Below are 19,220 nucleotides of genomic sequence, written 5' to 3' on the forward strand. Positions count from 1 at the left end.
TCAAATGCCCGTTTATTTTAGTTGCAATTACTTTCTTATCCGTTAAGGTAAGAATGAATAAAAGTCCATTTTTCATGTAAAATTGAAGCAAAGTTTATTTTAACAAAATGTGGTAGGTTTGAAAGTAACACGAACAGCATCATAAACAGTGTTGGTCGGCATAGGTTTTTTCGTGGTCATGTCACGAGGATGTTATTTGGTTAGTTAGAGTATAATTTGCCTTTTCTACTGAATATACACCTAAGAGCTAGTAGTTATAAAATATTCTAAACTTAAAACGTGTCTGAAGAATGCTATGCATTTTTTTCATATATAGATCTCGCCAAATTTTTATAAAAGAACAGTTATAAATCTGCCAAACGCTAATTTTCACTTTCATTTTTATCTGTCTGTATAAAATGTTCATACTATAGTCACACTTACTGATTTAACTTCTTACTAAACATACATTGCATGCCTGCCATACCTGTTTATATCTATTTCATTAAAGTACATTCTATACTTCATTGTTGAAGTAAGGTGACTTATCTGCCCATTGGGTCTGGTGCTTTTTTGTATTGTTGTTTATTGTTGTTATTTAATGTGAATGCCCAAGTCACTATAATAAACATTTTTTTCTTTTCTTATCTTATACGTCAACGACACTGTTTTCATTCAATCAATCAATTTATCAATCACGCAAACGCGTCATATTTGTAATTACGGTTCAAACCTAATCAATATATATCTGCGTCACAAATTCATTTAAACTTGCAAAATATCATATTTATAACATAGAATTTAAAATGTGAATGCGCATTAAAGGGGGTGGACTGTGTTTTTAATATCAAACGCAACGAAATTCTGAAGAAGAAAAAAACACTGTTTGCAAGTCGCGATGTAAGCGGATGTAAAGACGTTTATTGATTATTGATTATTGATCGGTGTAAGTAATAAGAGCAGAAAGGGTATCGGAGACATTTCCAAGACAAGTATTTTTTCCAGTAAGTGTGGCATTCAAGACCAAATATGTCAGAATATTTCAATGTAAAAATACTTAAGGCCTTACAATTTTAAGCATGCCTTTCCAGACATATATCTTATTGTTTATTAATTATTTCGTTAAAGAGGCGTGTCTTTGAGCAAAGAGGCTGATTACAGATCGGTCCCATCAAAGAAATAACATAAGACATTAAAGTGGAGGAGATACATATTGTATTTTGATAATACAGTTCATATTCTTTGATGCGGTAATTTTCATATACCTCTAACCTATCTTCATATATATTTTACACCTTTGTAATTAATTATTCTTTGGTGGAAGCGATAATGCTGTGTGACGTCATCAAATAGATCTCGTGAAACGAAGGAAGCGTGGGAAAGTGGTGTCGGCTGCTGCAAAAATTTGGCAGTTAAAATATTGTTGATGCAGCAGATAAGCACAAACAATGAGTACACAAAACATTTAACGCTAGCTGTATATGTTGGAAATGTACGCAATTTGACAGAATGGTTTAGATTCGGGAGATAAGCAATAATAGCAAGGTTACTCTTTTCAATAAGGTGGCTTGCAATGTAATTAGGCTTAGATGAAGTCTCAAGTACAACAAAAAAAAGTATGTTCAGATTATTCATGTGGTAAAAATCATTATGAAATATAATTGTTTCTCACAGACTGCGTTTATTTCAGTAGAGTCTGAAAACACAAACCTATCCAGTAATAATGATCCTAATGATTGTTGAATGATGAAAAGTGAAAAAAAAAGAATATTAAACCTTATTCTTCATTTTTGTTCCCTCTTTCTTTACAAGATCATATACATGGGCTCTTTTCAACTTGAAATATTTCTTTTTTCCAATTTTGTTTTCATTTATAAATCATCTCCCAGGACAAATAAAATGCAAAACAGTCACCACTTTCTAGCTTTTTTGCATCATGTTTTATATGAAATTTTAAACACTGATGATGATTAATCTAAGATTTTATAAAGAGATGCTTAGGTGACTGAAGTCCTCGGATGCATTAGTCATAGAATTGTTGAAAAACAATACAGGGAAGCAGAATTCACGGCGCCAGATGAAGAGCTGGATTAAATAATTGGATAGAACTAAAACAATGCCACTTGGTATAAGACACAAATGATTTCCGTTGTTAAAGCTCTCAGTTATTTCTGTTATTTCTTTCCTTTAAATTTCTATTAAAACAGCACTGTGTTCTCATGTTTGTGTCTTATTTAGGGCAGATTATAGGGCTTAATACTAGAATTAATGGAATGTTTTTTAAAAAAAATGTTTATTATACTTTTATTACTCATATTCCTGGACATATGAAATATTTATTCCACAGACCAAATAAGACATGAGAAAAAAAATTATAATACCGCACCACTTGCATTATGTATGTGTGTGCAGTACAGTGTTCACTACTATAAAACTTGCGTATATGACATTTTTTCATGTCCAACTTTAAGCTTATTGATTGATTTAAAAATGGATGATCTCTATTCCCACAACAATTGCATTTGTATACATTATCTGTGCATTTTATTATACATTAAATATGTATGTTTTGTAATGTGTGTATAAAAATAAAATAAGATAAAAGATATGTTCTGGTCTGTTCTTTTCTAGATAATGTGGAGAAATATGCTTGAACCTTGTATTATTAGCCTCTTGACTAAAACATTGTGACATTCGTTCAGTTTTATTCAGAATGACTAAACCTTTTATTTAATCGCCATGTTCATAACTGACCATGTCGGTCATTCTATTGATATCGTTGATTTTATCGTGGGAATTTCCGTCTCCCACCAACCAAACCGTGAAAAATGACCAAAATTAAAAATGAACCCGATCAATATACATATAGTATGTTTACCTTTCAAATTTCAAGCTGCCTTTTAAATAATATTTTAACTTAGATTGCTCGCAAAAGAAAAACTGCCATGTGTTTTTCATATTTGTTTTCACGCAGAGTTTTTTTCTATTAAAACATATACTACGTCTAAAGTTTCGTTATTACAAAAAAAACTATGAGAGCCGCGCCATGAGAAAACCAACATAGTGGGTTTGCGACCAGCATGGATCCAGACCAGCCTGCGCATCCGCGCAGTCTGGTCAGGCTCCATGCTGTTCGCTAACAGTTTCTCCAATTCCAATAGGCTTTAAAAGCGAACAGCATGGAGCCTGACCAGACTGCGCGGACGCGCAGGCTGGTCTGGATCCATGCTGGTCGCAAACCCACTATGTTGGTTTTCTCATGGCGCGGCTCATGACATTATGTTATGATTGCTTGTTAATTGCTAAAATCAAATGATGACTTCATGAAATCTTCCGGTCATGAAGTACATATTGCGAAACATACACGACGACAGGCCCAATTTCTGGCCGCAGTTCCGTACAAAGCTCTCGGTTGAAGAAGGGACGGGCATTTTTCGAGATGTGTTTTGGTACGTAAAGGGAGGGACGCAGCACAGCATATAGAACTCCTCGTATGTTAGAAATCTAACGAAACTTTTGTGAATAATGGAGAACCTGTACAAAGGGTCTTACATCACTGAAAGAAGTATCAATGAAAAGAACGCATTGATTTTAAGGGACGGAAGTGTCACTGGTTAGAATTTTCAAAGGGGCTCTTGCGATACTTAGAGACGGACATGTTATGGCTCTATATATGGAGAACATTGTATGAATACAGGTGCTTTTAATGTCACTAAAGGCAGATGATTTTTTTTTATCACAGCTGTCAACAAAATCCAGGACGGTCACTGTCCGCCAGCATTGACCAACTGACCATGGTCTCTTGTAACATCAGGTACAAGCAGAAGAGAATCCAGTTTCATCTTTTGGTAAAATTATTAATCAACGGAAAACGTCCCAGCTGCAACATTATATGTACACGGCGCATCTGTAAATCAGCGGATATAAATTAAAAAATGGATCTACTGTATGATTAATTCTTGGTTGATATAAAACATATGATATGGATTAATGCTTGCCAGTACATTGACCTGCCGATTTAGTGTTTATATGTAAAACATATGGACATTATGCATATGTATAAACAGGAAACAGCTTGCGCATCAAATCAATAGGAACATAATTATATTCACAGAAAATTGTGTTTCCTCGGCACCTATAGTATGGACTTGATTTCTTCAATTTTAATTTTCAAATACACCTACACCTGCTCTTTAATAAAAATCATAGAAAATTTTGGAGAATGTTTTTCTTTCACACTGTCCATGATTATTTCATACCATTGTTTAGTACTAAAGAAGAACATACTTGAAATCCTCAACTAAATGAAAATTTTATTAATAATTTCAGCGATATAATGTATTCATTCTTTTTCAGCTTAAAAGTACAAATAAGCCGCACCATGAGAAAACCAACATAGTGCATTTGCGACCAGCATGGATCCAGATCAGCCTGCGCATCCGCGCAGTCTGGTCAGGATCCATGCTGTTCGCTTTCAAAGTCTATTGTAATTAGAGAAACCGTTAGCGAACAGCATGGATCTTGACCAGACTGTGCGGATGCGCAGGCTGGTCCGGATCCATGCTGGTCGCAAATGCACTATGTTGCTTTTCTCATGGTGCGGCTCAAATGTATTACAGTATTTCCCCACATTGAAACTAAGATGATGAAATGAAACCGCACATTTAATTTTCTTTGTTTCACTAATGTAAATAAAATGATATGAGAGAGTTTCCTGTAAGCTCGGGAACAATTATATATTTTGTATTATACGAATTGTTCTTTCCATTGTGTCTAAAAGTACAGTAGTAATGTATAGAATTGTAACTTAAAATTTGATTCAGTAATTTGGATTTTCTTAGTATTTTGAAAATGTCTTTTTCTGCTGAGCGCCGACTCTAACGTTTGAAGAACTTGGGCTTAATCCGATGTTTTTGCTTTTCGAAGCACTGTATATACATTTAAACGCAATTAATTTGATTTAACTGACAACAAAAATATTGTGCATTTTTAAGATATTTAGTATCTTCATATAAGCAGAGAGAAAAGGTGCTCGTCGGTTAGTTTAATTGATCTAGAGCCAGACGATCACGTGCACGCGTATACCAGTTATCTTCATAAGGGCGTATTACTTCTGTTTATGCATCATATACAGTAAGTAAAGCACCATGACCACAAAAAATAAATATTTTGTCTTGTTTACTCATTTAAATATGTTTCTGACACAAGATGTCTAACTAAATCGTTCACACTGAACTGGCTGCCTTGTCAATCACTGGGTTAGTCAAAAACTCGTTCATAGTTTTTCGAACGTTACACTCTATCGCGTGCATTTTGCACGGCTGGTTAATTTTAACGAGCTTCTCTGAGTCACTATTTTTTTGCTCGTATTTTTATGAAAAAGAAACATACCATGAATTCATTCATAATAATTGGCTTTGAAAACTTCATCGTCATGGTTACCGTGATTCAGAATTTTGTGATGATGAAAGTTGATTTTAAAATTTTCATATTTTTGATATTTCACAGTTTCATGACTTGAATGAAATGATCCGAGAATGACTCGATGATTCATCAAAGTTGTTGATATTTTCGGTTAGTAAATTAGGACATCAGGTTGTCACAAGACTGACACGGAAGTTTCAATTTTATTGTTTTGATGATATTGACGGCCTTGAAAATTTGCAGATCACTTCAAAAAAGAAAAAAAAAACAACCCCGTATCAAATGTCCCCCATTGCATTAGCATGCAATATATCATAAAAAGATGCACTGTCATAATTTAAGGTAATAAATTCAGTGTAATATTTATTTTCTGATGTGCGCAAAGCGCAGTGTGGATTTCTTTGTATATAAGCATTGTATATTACCAGTCCCTGATTAGACTGGCTACTTGTCCCTGTCTATATAGGCCTATATATGTTTTTGCTATAAGCATATAATTGTATGTTTAATGCAATAAACTATTTGAGTTTGAGTTTAATTAGACTGGCCACCAATACCTGATTGACACTGTCTAACAGTCCCTGATTAGACTGACGACCAGTCCCTGATTAGACTGACAACCAGTCCGTCCTTTGACTGGATACCAGTCCCAAATTAGACTGGCTACCAGTTCGTAATTAGATTTGTTATCAGTCCCTAATGTTTTTTTTAAACGTGACTTGGCTTAGAAAAAGCAGTTTTAAACGTCAAGGGGGCATTATCCAACTATGCATTTAAGGGGACATAAGAAAATATATAAAAAGAAGAAGAAAAAACTTCTTGAAATACTGCAGCGCGCTTTGGTCCCAGTGCCAAATAAGTGACAATGTCAGCTTGGTACGGAAAATATTGCATAATTGCTTTGTAACTTATCCATATCGCTATCTGACAAGTTTACACAATGAGTATGACAACTGGATTGATTAAATCTTTATAATGCATTCATCTATAAGGAAATGATATTCCTGTAACATATATATCTTGCATTAAGTCATGGCCATGCTATGATGTATCATTCTACATTGGTTTTTATTGAAAAAAAAAAGAAATGTAGACTTGGACAGTTCTAAAACTGGTAGTACACTCTTTATTATATATATGGCAAACACTGAACTCAGATCGTCCGTGGTCAGAAGTTATGTAATCTTTTGATTCAAACCATTTTTATAATACCGTTTCCTTGGTTAAATGAACGTAAGAACAAACAACGTGTTTATAATTTTTATATTTTTTATTTTTTCTCGTTTTTTTTCTTTCATTTTTTTTCTTTTCAATATTTTCTACATGTTTACTCCAATGACGTAACAGTCACAAGACTCCATATAGATCATGTACATGTAATGAAGAGCACTTGATTGATAAATTAAAAACACAAGAATGAAATTTACAATATATAACCAATATGACGAAACTGAAAATATATACAACATTTTTTTTCCATTCACAACTGTGTGAAATAAAAATCTAGATAACGTGTAAATGCGTGTTTTTCAGCAACTTATATATTGCCTTCTCATATAACATGTAAAAAATATCAATACTTTAAAAATATTTATTAAAATCATATCCGTAATTACACTGATAAACATCTGGTACATTTTAACAATTATTTTACAACTTAATGAAAAATGTTCAACATATTTTAATCAAACAATCAAACATTTTTTTTATTGATCAGAGGTAGCTCCTGTTTTTTAATAGTCAGAGATCCGGGTCCGTTTGTTTCCTTCTTCCTTGTGGTCAAATAAAAATGATAAAAACCTAGTCATATTTACTATGTATCATAATTGATTTTCATGTGTAATTGAATGAGTGTACACAACTGAATCATTCCGTTCTTATCAGAAAATAAACAAAATCATGATTGATATTGAACTAATAAATAAATATCGGCGTCGTAACGCCCGCCCGTCTTTTCAATACAGTGATCTGTCGATACCGATACAAGTATTATGAACAAAATAAAATAACTAAAATACAAATCAATCCAACTATAAAGCCAGTTAAGATCTTGTCGGAAAAGATTATAAATTAAGATTACAAAACTAAAATTTAAATCTACATTTAATCACTTACAACTTGAAATACTTCTATTTCAAGTAGTTTAGGATTTTGACTCATGTAATTAAAAAAGTTCAAAACTTTGTAATGAAAGGAAATAAATTCGCATGAAATAATAATTAATATGTTAACAAGTTTTTTGGCTTTTAAAAGCATGCGTAATTGCGCAGTATAACACAGTACTATAAATACATGGGGACTTAAGATTGACGCTCTGACAGATCATTTTGTGACAACATATACAAACGACATTGCCGCGACATGAGTCACCATAGTCGAACAATAGAGTACATTGCCCCAAAGTGTTTGCGTTCAGATTTGAGAAATAAATAGAACGTCTTAACTAGAAATCTGCCTTGAATGAACAATAAAAGGATATGGGTTGTGAAATTCTTTTAAAAGATATATCCTGTTTTATGAAATGACATTTTAATGAAATTGACAAGAAACTTCTTCAAATGAAACTTATAATTAAAAGAATGATCAATTACTTGTTTCTTCATTAATAAAAACACTTTTTATACAATTTTTTAAAAGCTTTGTAACAAGATTTCTTCAACTTTAAATGACTTATAGTTAAAAGCAATATGTACCAGTAAAGGAAAGTTGCATGTGACTTAATTATATTCAAAGTGACAACGAAATATGTGTATATTTAAGATAAATTCTAAAATAAAGTCTATACTTTAAAGATGTGAATTTGCTAAAGGGTCAGTTAGAAACCACTTGAAATTGTTAAAAAAAACATCAATCAAGTATAATGTCAACGTAGGGCCAGAACACTGTAATTTTACTAATTGTTTAAATAGACAGAATTGTTACTTTACAACTGGTATTTGATTTTGCACAATAGGTGCTGTCAAAATGTCCTCTTTGAAGATGACACAAATGGTAGTATGAATTGTTTATGTTGCTTGAAGGTGTTCTTTTGTATTGGTCCCCCTTCAGTTTTACAAAAATACCAAAAATGTGATTCATACAAATAATAACAGGCTAAGGCCTATTTTTATACTGATGGTTTGTATATGTTAAGATTTTTTGAGCAATTTTCTTTCATGATAATGTCTGACTAAGTCGCTAGTCAGGATAATTGAGTCTTAATTCTCTACCAACCAGGCAATACTTGTGTGTGTTTTACAACATTAAAACAATTGCAAGTACAAATAATTTTAAAATAACTTCTAACATAAATTAATTTTTCAAAAATATCAAAATACCATTAGGATTTCTTTATCCTACATCTAATATTGATGTGTCTACACATATTAAAATGCCATTTCTGGTCGGAAATTCTTTGGATATGAATCTCAAATTATTTTCTATACATATATTCCAGTTTTCATTTATTACTCATATATCCTTAATTAAGTCAAATAGATCAAAATTTGACCCAAATACATTTACATAATCTATGCATCATTTCTCCAATCGTATATACCCAAAAATGATTCAACCGACATATTTACAAAATGAGTGGATGGGTAGAGATGGCCTTTTCAGCAAACCATGTGAAAAAAAAATTAATCACTATGCCTCTTTAACGTTAATCTCTCATGTATCACCACTGCTATTACAAATTCTCGATTGATGAGAGAAATATGTCTATTATATAATTGCGCCATCTGTAATGTTCACTTTCTCTAATTTTCTCCACCCAACCCATTGCTCATCTTTGACATTTCATGTTCAAAAATTAAAAAGAACAAAAGCGATTGCACAGGCCAGGAAACAAATTAGTGAAAGACATGTAATTTTCTTCTCAACTCGTTTTTTTCTCTTCACATCTGATTTCCATTATTAATGAGTCACTGAAAGGAATGTTCTTTTTTTTTCTCTACAGCCGAAACTATATAATTATCAACATCAGTTGGATTTCAAATAATTATTTTCCCGCGCAGCGTTTTTGAATATCTCTTCGAGGAAGAATTTACGCTGAGTCAGCGTTTCGTTTGCATTCGTTTGTCCCTTGCTACAATATTAATCTCATTTTCAAATCCCCGTCTCCATTCATTTTGGAAATGAAATAATTTCCACGTTTTCTCCTGAGCTGTCACTTAATCAGTTTTTCTTGTCACTTATTATTTTCTGATATTCAGCAAAGTCACTGCAATTAAACGCTGCATGAAACGTTTCCCCGCATCCCTGATAACGCCTGACAACTCTTAGGAAAGAGTTTAGTCCCTTTGTAACACACGAATCGATCCGCAACTAGGTTGAGCATTCACATATCGTATCTGAAGGAAAATCCGGGTCACACAAATGTTTCGATTTCTTCAATGCATGGCGTTAACGTTCTAGAAACTCGTCCCTGATTCAAAGCTTGTTCAAAGTCTAAAAGCTGACCCATAAAGTTGAAATTAGGGGAGATAATTTGGCGCTTCGACTTGACAAATCTGTAAGCGTCGGTCATTGACATTCGTGAATGGCGAAGAAGGAATGCTATAGTGATTGTTGCTGATCTTGACACCCCTGCCTGACAATGGACTAGAACTTTAGCACCCGCCTCACGTGCCTCATCTGAAAATAAAAGAATTATAAACATATGTAATTGAAGTACACATGGCACATGGACCAACTATGATTTATCTGACTTAAATCATCAAAAGGCAAACATGTTTTATTTGGCCAAACAGTATCTATCTCTATGGATACGAAACATTTCCAAATCATGCGCGGGTTTTTAACTTTTCGGTACGAGGACGCGCAAGTGCTGTAAGCATATACATCGTTCAGTTTATTTAGTTACAGTTTATGAAAATTACAGACAGCATATCGATTATTATTTCCAGTTTTGCAAAACGGCCAGTAATGATCTTTTCAGTATTATAAGAAATAGTCACGTGACATGTTTATTGTCCTTATGCGCATTAATATGTCCTACGACATTTACAGTGCGGGACTAATTTACATAAATGTCCTCGACATACAATTATAACTAAGTATCTTGTCATGTTATGAAATTTACCTTCAATAACATTTATGAATTAAAAAGGTCGAATCACAACCACAATGTTAAAATTTGATGAATTGTATTTTTACATTATTAGACTATTTATGTACGAATGCCTACATGTATGCAATATGTATAAAGTAAGCGTGGTATAATGGGAATATGTGCATCTAATATGGTGGGTGATGTATATTAATGATATTATTGCATGAGTCAGCAGGCCATATGCCGCCCGACTAGCGTTATATTATGGAAAGAGATGTATATCACTATTAGCGAGATTGCCATATTGTTCACTGCTGTGTCTACATATTCAGTCACATATTTCAAATAGAGTTCGCACACAAAAGGAATACATCGATGAATCGTTCCTTCGCTATAAGAAAAAAAGTTTTAATTTAAGACCGCTTTAAAAAAATAATTCGTTAAGTATGTTATTATTATTATAAAAAAACACACACACACACACTTATTCTGGTATAAAAAACGAAGTACTTTAATATTATAAATGTCAAGTTTCATTGCATCTGCAATGAAACAAGTCGTTGCTAAGTTTTTTATGTTTGTTTAAGTGTTTCAAGATCATCCGGTAGCAATCAAACATCCAGGCAGTTCAATATTCGATTAATAATCGTTTCAATGTTTTGCTTTCGCTATATTTCGGTGACTCATGTTTCAATTGAATGTTACAAATTAAGACATGATTTGAATGAATGAACGACTATCTTGGAAACAAGCGGGTGTTCAATAGAGCATTAGTTTGTCTCTTTTTATAAAAGTGTTTCCAGGTTACCATATGTTTCCCTCGAAATCATTATTTTCGACGCCACAGCGCAATCGCATTTTAAGCCTAACTGAATTAATAAGAAGCAGCAGTTACTATGGTTTTCCGCGGAACGCTCAATCTTGTTTGGTCATAATACGGATTTTGGAACGACAGCATCTAGTTTGGGTGACTCAGAACAGGTGTCAACAAAGTATCGTCTGCAGCCCCATAAATGGCGGGAACAGGTTCCCGCGCGGAGGAAAGTATTGAACAGATCTAAAAATGACCAAGCACAACAATAGGAACAACATAAATGAGTCAAGCGTTAACAATGGAGTCTGATTTGTATAGAAGACATTTTTGACAAAAGCTCGTGGGAACCGGAACTGGAAGAAAGTGACAGCGGAAGCGTTCTCAAAAATTTTAAGGATTTTCAACATATAAATCGTCAGAAATACAGGAAACACATCTTAAAGTATAAAATAACACTAAACACTACATTATAAAAGCTTCCGAAATCTTGAAGCCCTTCGAAATAACTCATATTTTTTGTATGGACAACAATGTTTTAAATAGATTATTGACTAACATTGTTGACAATGGATCGTATCCAAGAATTTAATATCATTATTGTGAAAAAGCCGTGTGGTTTCTTTAAGTGTTTGTACTTCTCTTGACTACATGACAAATAAAACAGCACTTAAATGGAGAAATGTATAATAAAATCGAAAGTTTGTCTAATAAATGACAGGCATGACTCAGCTTCTATTGAAAGAGTTAAAATTGGCCGATTAAGTTTGCGCATATGACTGATCCACTTTTTGGTCATAACTCGTATCTCTGTCATAATCGGCATGTATATAGGCCTACATGTAGAAATCTAGTTTATGTAGATAAAACTATTCTGTATATTTTGTTTAGAGTTCAGTCGTGGATCCTATACTTCTCTTTTACAACGAGAACATATATAATTTTTTTTTATTCACTAACATTTAAACAAAATACACGACTAAACCCAACTAATTTTTTTTATGAAAAAAAAAATACAGCCTTGGCTAAAACGAAAGAAAAATATCAAGACATTGCGTAATGATTCAGTAAAACTAGATCTCCCGTCGTCATAGGAGGTTCCTATGAAATAATTTATGCATTACTTTATTAGAACACTGTGCGATACTTCATTAAAATTTAAAGCAAACTCGTTTTGTTGATAAAAACGAACGTTCAAGATAAAATATCCCCAATCCGGTTATTTATAAACGAAATGATTACCGGGTGTTACATCCCGTGTTTTAATTTCCTGTTCAGATTTTTATTGACTCATATACGCATGAGTTTTCAACACGAGCAACAAGGGTTAATAGCTCTTTTTTATTTGCAAAACATTTATGAGTACATGCTAAAGATCCACTTTCATGAAATTCGAATTTCCGCTATAACAGCTATCTCATTTGGAGTAAAATTAATTGACGCGCGCAGTAATTCTTTGAGGGTTATTTAACCAAACCTAATTACCCATGATGAAGCCGCTTTTGAACAAATTACGAGAACTGGCAAACGAAATGTGGCAGCAGCAATATTGCGTAACAAAAGACTCAGCCAATAATTGGAACTTAGATTTCGATTCAATACCATAGATACCGAGAATGAGTCATCAAAACGTCATCATAACGTCAACAATACCACCACCGTACGGAGAAAAATATTAATTTTCATAAAGTTTATCCGAGGGAATACGAATCTGATCAAACGGGAAAAAACATTTGACAAAGAAACAAAAGTAAATGATACTGCAGCAGACGACAAATAATGCTCTCTGAAACCAGTATTAAATACAGGTATCGGTCGTTATGTAACAAATATTGACAAACGTTAGTCATGATATCCTAACAATCGACCGGAACTAATTGGTATTTTTTCATTGTTGCTGCGACAGGTGTGAACATTACGGAAACATTAGTCGCACGGCGTACACCGTTTTCCCGCCGCAATACGAAGCGATGTGACAACAGATGCGCGAACCTAGAGGAGAAAAAATCTCCAAAACTTGAAAGATTCAGTCAAAGCAACAAAAAAACATTTAAAGGTTCCTTAGTATAAAGATACTGCAAAAACTAATAAATATTTACCTATAAATAATCCGGCCTCTTCAAAATACTGCCTGAGATTTTGCTGGCCACTGTCCGAGGCTGGAATTCTTTTATATTTTATTCCATGATTTTCAAAATGAAGAGGTATATGTGATGTCACATTTAGGACGTAGGTAACCCCCAGGTCGTTCAAACGTTGTAAGTTTGCCGCGTCACGTTCGTTCCCTAAGAAATTAAGGAAGAAGGTAATTAAAATCGTATTACATTCACAATTAAAAGTCAACACTCAACAGCATATAAAAAGTCAGCGCGTAGTTTAAATTAAATTCAAGACTAGTTTACAACTGATACCAATTCACAAATCCATTTCATCAATGAATTATGATTAAAACGGACATAGATGGTGTGATTAAAACTTACCTAAGTATAAGAAAGGTAAAATCTGTGATGCTGTTGCCGTTTCTATGGCGGGTTCTATAATAGGTGTCGTGGGGCTATATAGGGGCTTATGCTCGTGGGCCTTCAGGGAACTTTTACACAGGTCCTCGTGGTCCGCCTGAAAGTCGTCCAAGCCTCCTGGAATATCAAGTAATTACAAATTAAAAAAAAAAGTTTATTTTTATATCATAATTTAAGACTTGCTTCTTTAATTGTAAAAAAACGTAGTGTAGGTAATGAAAAACGGGCGCAAAAAATTTAGCTGTTGACGCAGAAGTGTAAGACTTTTTAGATTGGCGCATCGCCACGTTCGGTCTTCTGCTGCATCCTCGATCTGATCGTATCTGCTTCCCACGAAGAAAGTAGTTTCCATTCATTAAACAGCAGCTTATTACCTGGATATTGGTTCCTAGCGTATACAAATCTACGTCAAGAGTCTGTTTATCTATGCTACTGCATTTTTGTGGCTTTATACAAGTGTGCTACATCTCCCAAACAGCTGATCTCTATGATAAATCTAATTTTAGAGCGCGCGTGGTGCTGCACTGGTAGCAGCCGACAGACTCATCTCCGAAAAGATTCAGTGACGTCATAGCTCGCATGGCCCCATACAAAGAGGGAGCTTGAAATATGAGTCACTACCAGCCCCAGTTTCCAAAGATTAGTCATACAACATAAAAAAGAAAACAAAGACAGCAGCGATTAATTTTACAGGAGGTCAAAAACCGCTACTAAAGAACTTTATTTCAGTTCATCCCGAACTTTAATGTCAAGAATCAAGTACGCCCTTATTTCGATTAATTTGTTGTGCCCGTCTGACTAAGTATTTTAAGTCTAAAATAACTTCTAATTAATCAAAGTCGTTTTGGGAGTATTTTATTTTACCTCTGCCAAATTTTAATCAAAACTTCTCTTTCAACGAAACAAATCTTGAACCACTGCTACCGCTACTGTACATGTTTCTAAAAATACCCGATTTTCGTCTGGTGGAGCCAAAAATCGCTGATATTTCAGCGGAGGGAGATTAAGAGCTTTATAGATGCGATCAAAATGAGTCATTTATTCTACAAAAATAGTAAAACACTTACTACTACGCAGAGAATTTGTTTCTCTGATGTGGGCTCTTAGAAATTATCAGAACGCAGTTATGTGCAAATGATCATAAAAATGCCTTCGTGGCGGTTTCATTAGAATGGGTAAAATTTAATAGTAGAGAAAAAGTAAATCTTTAAGAAAACCCATTTTAGTAGAGCATGCACAAAAAGTAAATTATGTTTCAGGAATCTATTACATCTAATTAACCGGGGCACGTCAATGTTCCATTGTAATCCATTCAATTAAGTCTGGCATCATTTTCTACAGAATCGTGACCAGATTAGATGAATCATCGGATTTATTTCGCTGTAATCAAACATTTTACAAGAATGAAAAACAGCAGCAGAATGTCGCCAGTGCGCTTTCTTTAACCATCTTTGGTATAGTTCCATAGCAATTAGGATCAATTAGCGGTTTCCGTGACCTCATTGGCATGCTATGTACAAAATGTGGCTTATCAGTTAATCTTCTAAACAGTAGCTCTGGGGTACACGATGACGACTCTTTAGCACTATGTTCTGGCTTTGCTGCGAGAAATATTTCTCACAAAATCCTCACCGTTCATCAGATAGTAGTGAAATATTATTGTACGACGAACGCTGTATGTCACAACTGACTTATGTAGTAGATAAAGCGGTTTTGCATCGATAACATAGCTTCGGTTTGATAATAAAATGAAGTTTGTCATGATAATAGCGATCTATCAGGTGGTAGGCTGTATTTGCGGTTTTTGTGGGCAAAATGATAGCATGTATAATGTGAAGGTGATTATGAACGTCTGGTCACCGTTTGAGACACATGTCATTATCTGTAATACCAAGCTATGATATCAGAGTAGTTGTTGACCAATTTAGTTGTTTAGTAATCAACGCGATAAAGTTCATTTCGTAAGCATTGACCAGTCAACATGATTTCATGGTAAACAAAATGGTCAAGTTCAGCCGTAGTAAATAATGAAGCACCATGCATCACATGACGTCTTCCTTAAATAACATCATTAAAGTAGTTCACGGTGTTGACAGGACTGGTCCCATAAACATGAACAATATGATTTGAATACCGGAACGGTACGGGTTTAAGAAAATGAACAATACGGTTGGAATACCAGAACGGTACGGGACCATGTCGAGCAATGCCAGTCATCAGTTACTGATGGAATTGATGGAATTGATGAAATTCCTCTAGACTGACGTAAATCCAATCTTAACCGCAAACATTATGATCGCTATTTTATACTAAATTATTCATGCTGATAACAACATTCGGTGTCATCATGCACTTATTTTAAATGAATTGTCATGCATGCGTAATTTTATTTCGAAATAAAACTAACCATTAAACATAACCTCTGGAACTTCATCAACAAAAAAAGACTCTCAGACAATTCCTATGACGTCACCCGTACGGCATAATTAATGGATTAGATAACGCACATTTTTATCTCGAGACAAATTAATTTATCTATATTATAACGCAGTGTCATCTTTTATCTATGTAGGGATTTACGTCACCACTCTATCAAAGTGATTTATCAATAGTGTCGTGTTGAGAGCTCTTAAATAGAATATTTACAATTTAAATTTTCTTTTCTGTTTGCGTACATTATTTACTTATTTACTAATCATCTGATATCGATCAAGCACTAAATAATCGATAACTAACGTTATAAATATAAGATTTTTATCCTGGGGCCGTTGCGAATGAGTCATCCTGGACATCTGTACATTGACTTTGTGATGTGTGATCACTGACACATTTTTAACAATAAAAGACGCCAAATATCTTGTATTTAGAGAAAAGAAAATATTTGCCAAAGGGTTATATCAAGGTATAATAATGTGAAATAGAGATCTGAAATAGGAAGTTACAGAAAGATGAGTTTTTTTCTAGTTAAAGTATTTAAAAAATGTGTTACTAATGTATCTATTTACCTTTTAAAATCGAAGCCTGTTTTCCTTCCCGTCGGAGAACTGAAAGAACTATGTACATTGACGCGTCCGTGGCCACATCTTTAATGTCCTTGGTTCTGTCGTCGTACACGACGACTTCCTTATTAGATCTTTTCTTATAAAGGTCCTTTCCTTCTTTGGAGGTAACAAGATCTACTAGTGAGCACTTTCCCTGAAGAAGCCGCCGACGGTTAAATCTGTCGGAACAATTTATATTTACAGCTCCCTGAATATGATTCGCGTTATATGCAAAGAATGGTCGACAGTCAAGAACAAGAACCGTTTTTGATCTGTTTATCCGACAGGCTAAATCCGACGGCAGAATGGTCCTGTGTCCGATCCCTGAGCCTCCATTGTGAGGATAGGGTCCATTGTTTATTTGAATATTCATTGATTCTATTTTACACCTTTTGGTGACTAAATCGTCCGTTGAAATGTCTGAGAAATCCAAAGATAATCCAATTCTCCGCCTGGCCAACACCCCCACGCCTCTGGACACGTTTGGGTTTAAGACCTCGACGTCCCCAGATTCAGGCATTTGAAAGCCTAATGGATGGCTCGAACTTAAAATAATCCTCAAAACTTCTACAACAAATTTATACAATCTCTGTGCATTTTGAACTAAATTATTCCCAAGCTGTTCGTTCCGGAACGGACAGACAGACGAACACACACCACCCTTTTCTGTGAGCTCAACAAGCTTTTGTTGTGCCACTGGTGGCTGGCTAGCAATCGATGAACAAATGTAGTCTGTTGCTGACATAAATGTAGACAACTGTTTGAATATCGGTATGTGAACAAACTGAACTACTCCGCACTATCAACAATTCATGTATGAGTCGAAATACATGAATGATAGTTTACTCTGCTACGTCACATGACCTATTTGGATGAGATCATTTGTAACTAAAAATAAACCTATTCGCTATCTTTACATTTTGTATTCTTCCCATCAGGCAAAGCGGCGGTAAGATGCGCATGCGTTGAAGATACGGATCAATTGCTGACTTCCTGTACTGAATAAGCAGACGAAAATTTGTTACAGTTTATCTAACTAATGCGAGTAACAGAGTAAAGCATTTATGCATTAATTAATTAGGTATTCACCTTGAAAGTACCTGCAACAAACATTTATTCCTGCGATAACGATTTAATTTACATAACTGGTATGAAATATCGCGGTGTATTGGTCTATATTTAAACATTGCGTTGACATTAAGCCTATTGTGATGATCCGATAAGTTGTGTAATATCTACTTATATTAAAGTCTTGCTGAAATTGATACTTTTTGCTATCAATTTCATACACTGCTATTACTGATCATTCAAAGTTGAAACTAGGTTACTCATGATAGTAATAACACACGTCACGCCGATCATACTGTAAACAACTGATATTACATTATCTTGAATCTGGATTTCGCCGGACAAAAATATCACAGTACATAGTATCTATTAGACTAAGTCTCCTTGTTATAATTAATATAATCATGTCAACATGCCCAGCGAACTACCACTGTGCATTTAATGACAAAGTTGTTTACAATACTTTTCCATAGGTGATAAGCATAGGTTGCTGTGACAAAGGCAAAGGACGCAAGAAAAACATGGTGTTATTTTATATTATCCATTTCAAAAGCCTGGTTTTTTGTACATCATTTAAAATTTAAAAAAAAAGAAATTTGTTTTGTTTTGGGTTTTACGCCGTTTTCAACAGTATTTCAGTGATAAAACGGCGGACAGTTAACCTAATCAGTGTTCCTGGATTCTGTACCAGTACGAACCTGTTCTCCGCAAGTAACTGCCAACTTCCCCACATGAATCAGAGGTGGAGGACGAATGATTTCAGACAAATCAAATCGTCACGGAGAACATACTCCCCGTCCGAGGATCAATCTCACAACCCCGCGATCCGTAGACCAACGCTCTCCCTATTGAGCTAAGCGGGCGGGTTTAAAAATGTATATCTAAATGCGCCCATTACAAACCTATGTAAAAATTAAATGTTAATTTTAGACGCAATAAAGGAATGAATGATTATATTGTTTCAAATAAAACACAATTAAGAAAGTTTTCTGACAAATATGCTCTCATCATATGCCAAGAATGTATAATGACGATATCTGTATTTATAACGGCGTAGTCATTCGTGATGACGACACGATGTGAGAAAATGGCCACTTTGGCCAGCGTCCGTTTATGACATACCATTGACTTTTTGACAGCAGGCATTAAATCAGATTCATTTTAAGCTGCAAAATCACAAAGCTCATTACCCGTTTCCATAGTAACGTTTGCATGGAATAATTGTCTACTAATGAGGTTAAGCATGTTAGACCGTTTAGCGTTAGTTTACAGTTCAGCCATCAAAATGGTTGTCAAACAGCGAACCATCATTAGTGCGTTCACTTAATGTGATATACCCCAAA

At 34.3% G+C, this 19,220-nt stretch overlaps 1 protein-coding gene across 1 annotated transcript; it reads right to left on the reverse strand.

The window, feature by feature from the left end:
* Positions 1-6,654: 6,654 nt before the first annotated feature.
* Positions 6,655-17,857, reverse strand: LOC123532745 (dual specificity protein phosphatase 10-like). Its single transcript, XM_045314310.2, has 4 exons — positions 16,774-17,857; positions 13,730-13,885; positions 13,349-13,534; positions 6,655-10,020 (listed from the first exon to the last, which is right to left on the reverse strand). The coding sequence occupies exons 1-4, from the start codon at positions 17,552-17,554 to the stop codon at positions 9,755-9,757; spliced, it is 1,389 nt and encodes a 462-aa protein (XP_045170245.1). The 5' UTR covers positions 17,555-17,857; the 3' UTR covers positions 6,655-9,754.
* Positions 17,858-19,220: the final 1,363 nt, after the last annotated feature.

Source organism: Mercenaria mercenaria, chromosome 1 (assembly GCF_021730395.1).
Source record: "Mercenaria mercenaria strain notata chromosome 1, MADL_Memer_1, whole genome shotgun sequence".
Taxonomy (NCBI): domain Eukaryota; kingdom Metazoa; phylum Mollusca; class Bivalvia; order Venerida; family Veneridae; genus Mercenaria; species Mercenaria mercenaria.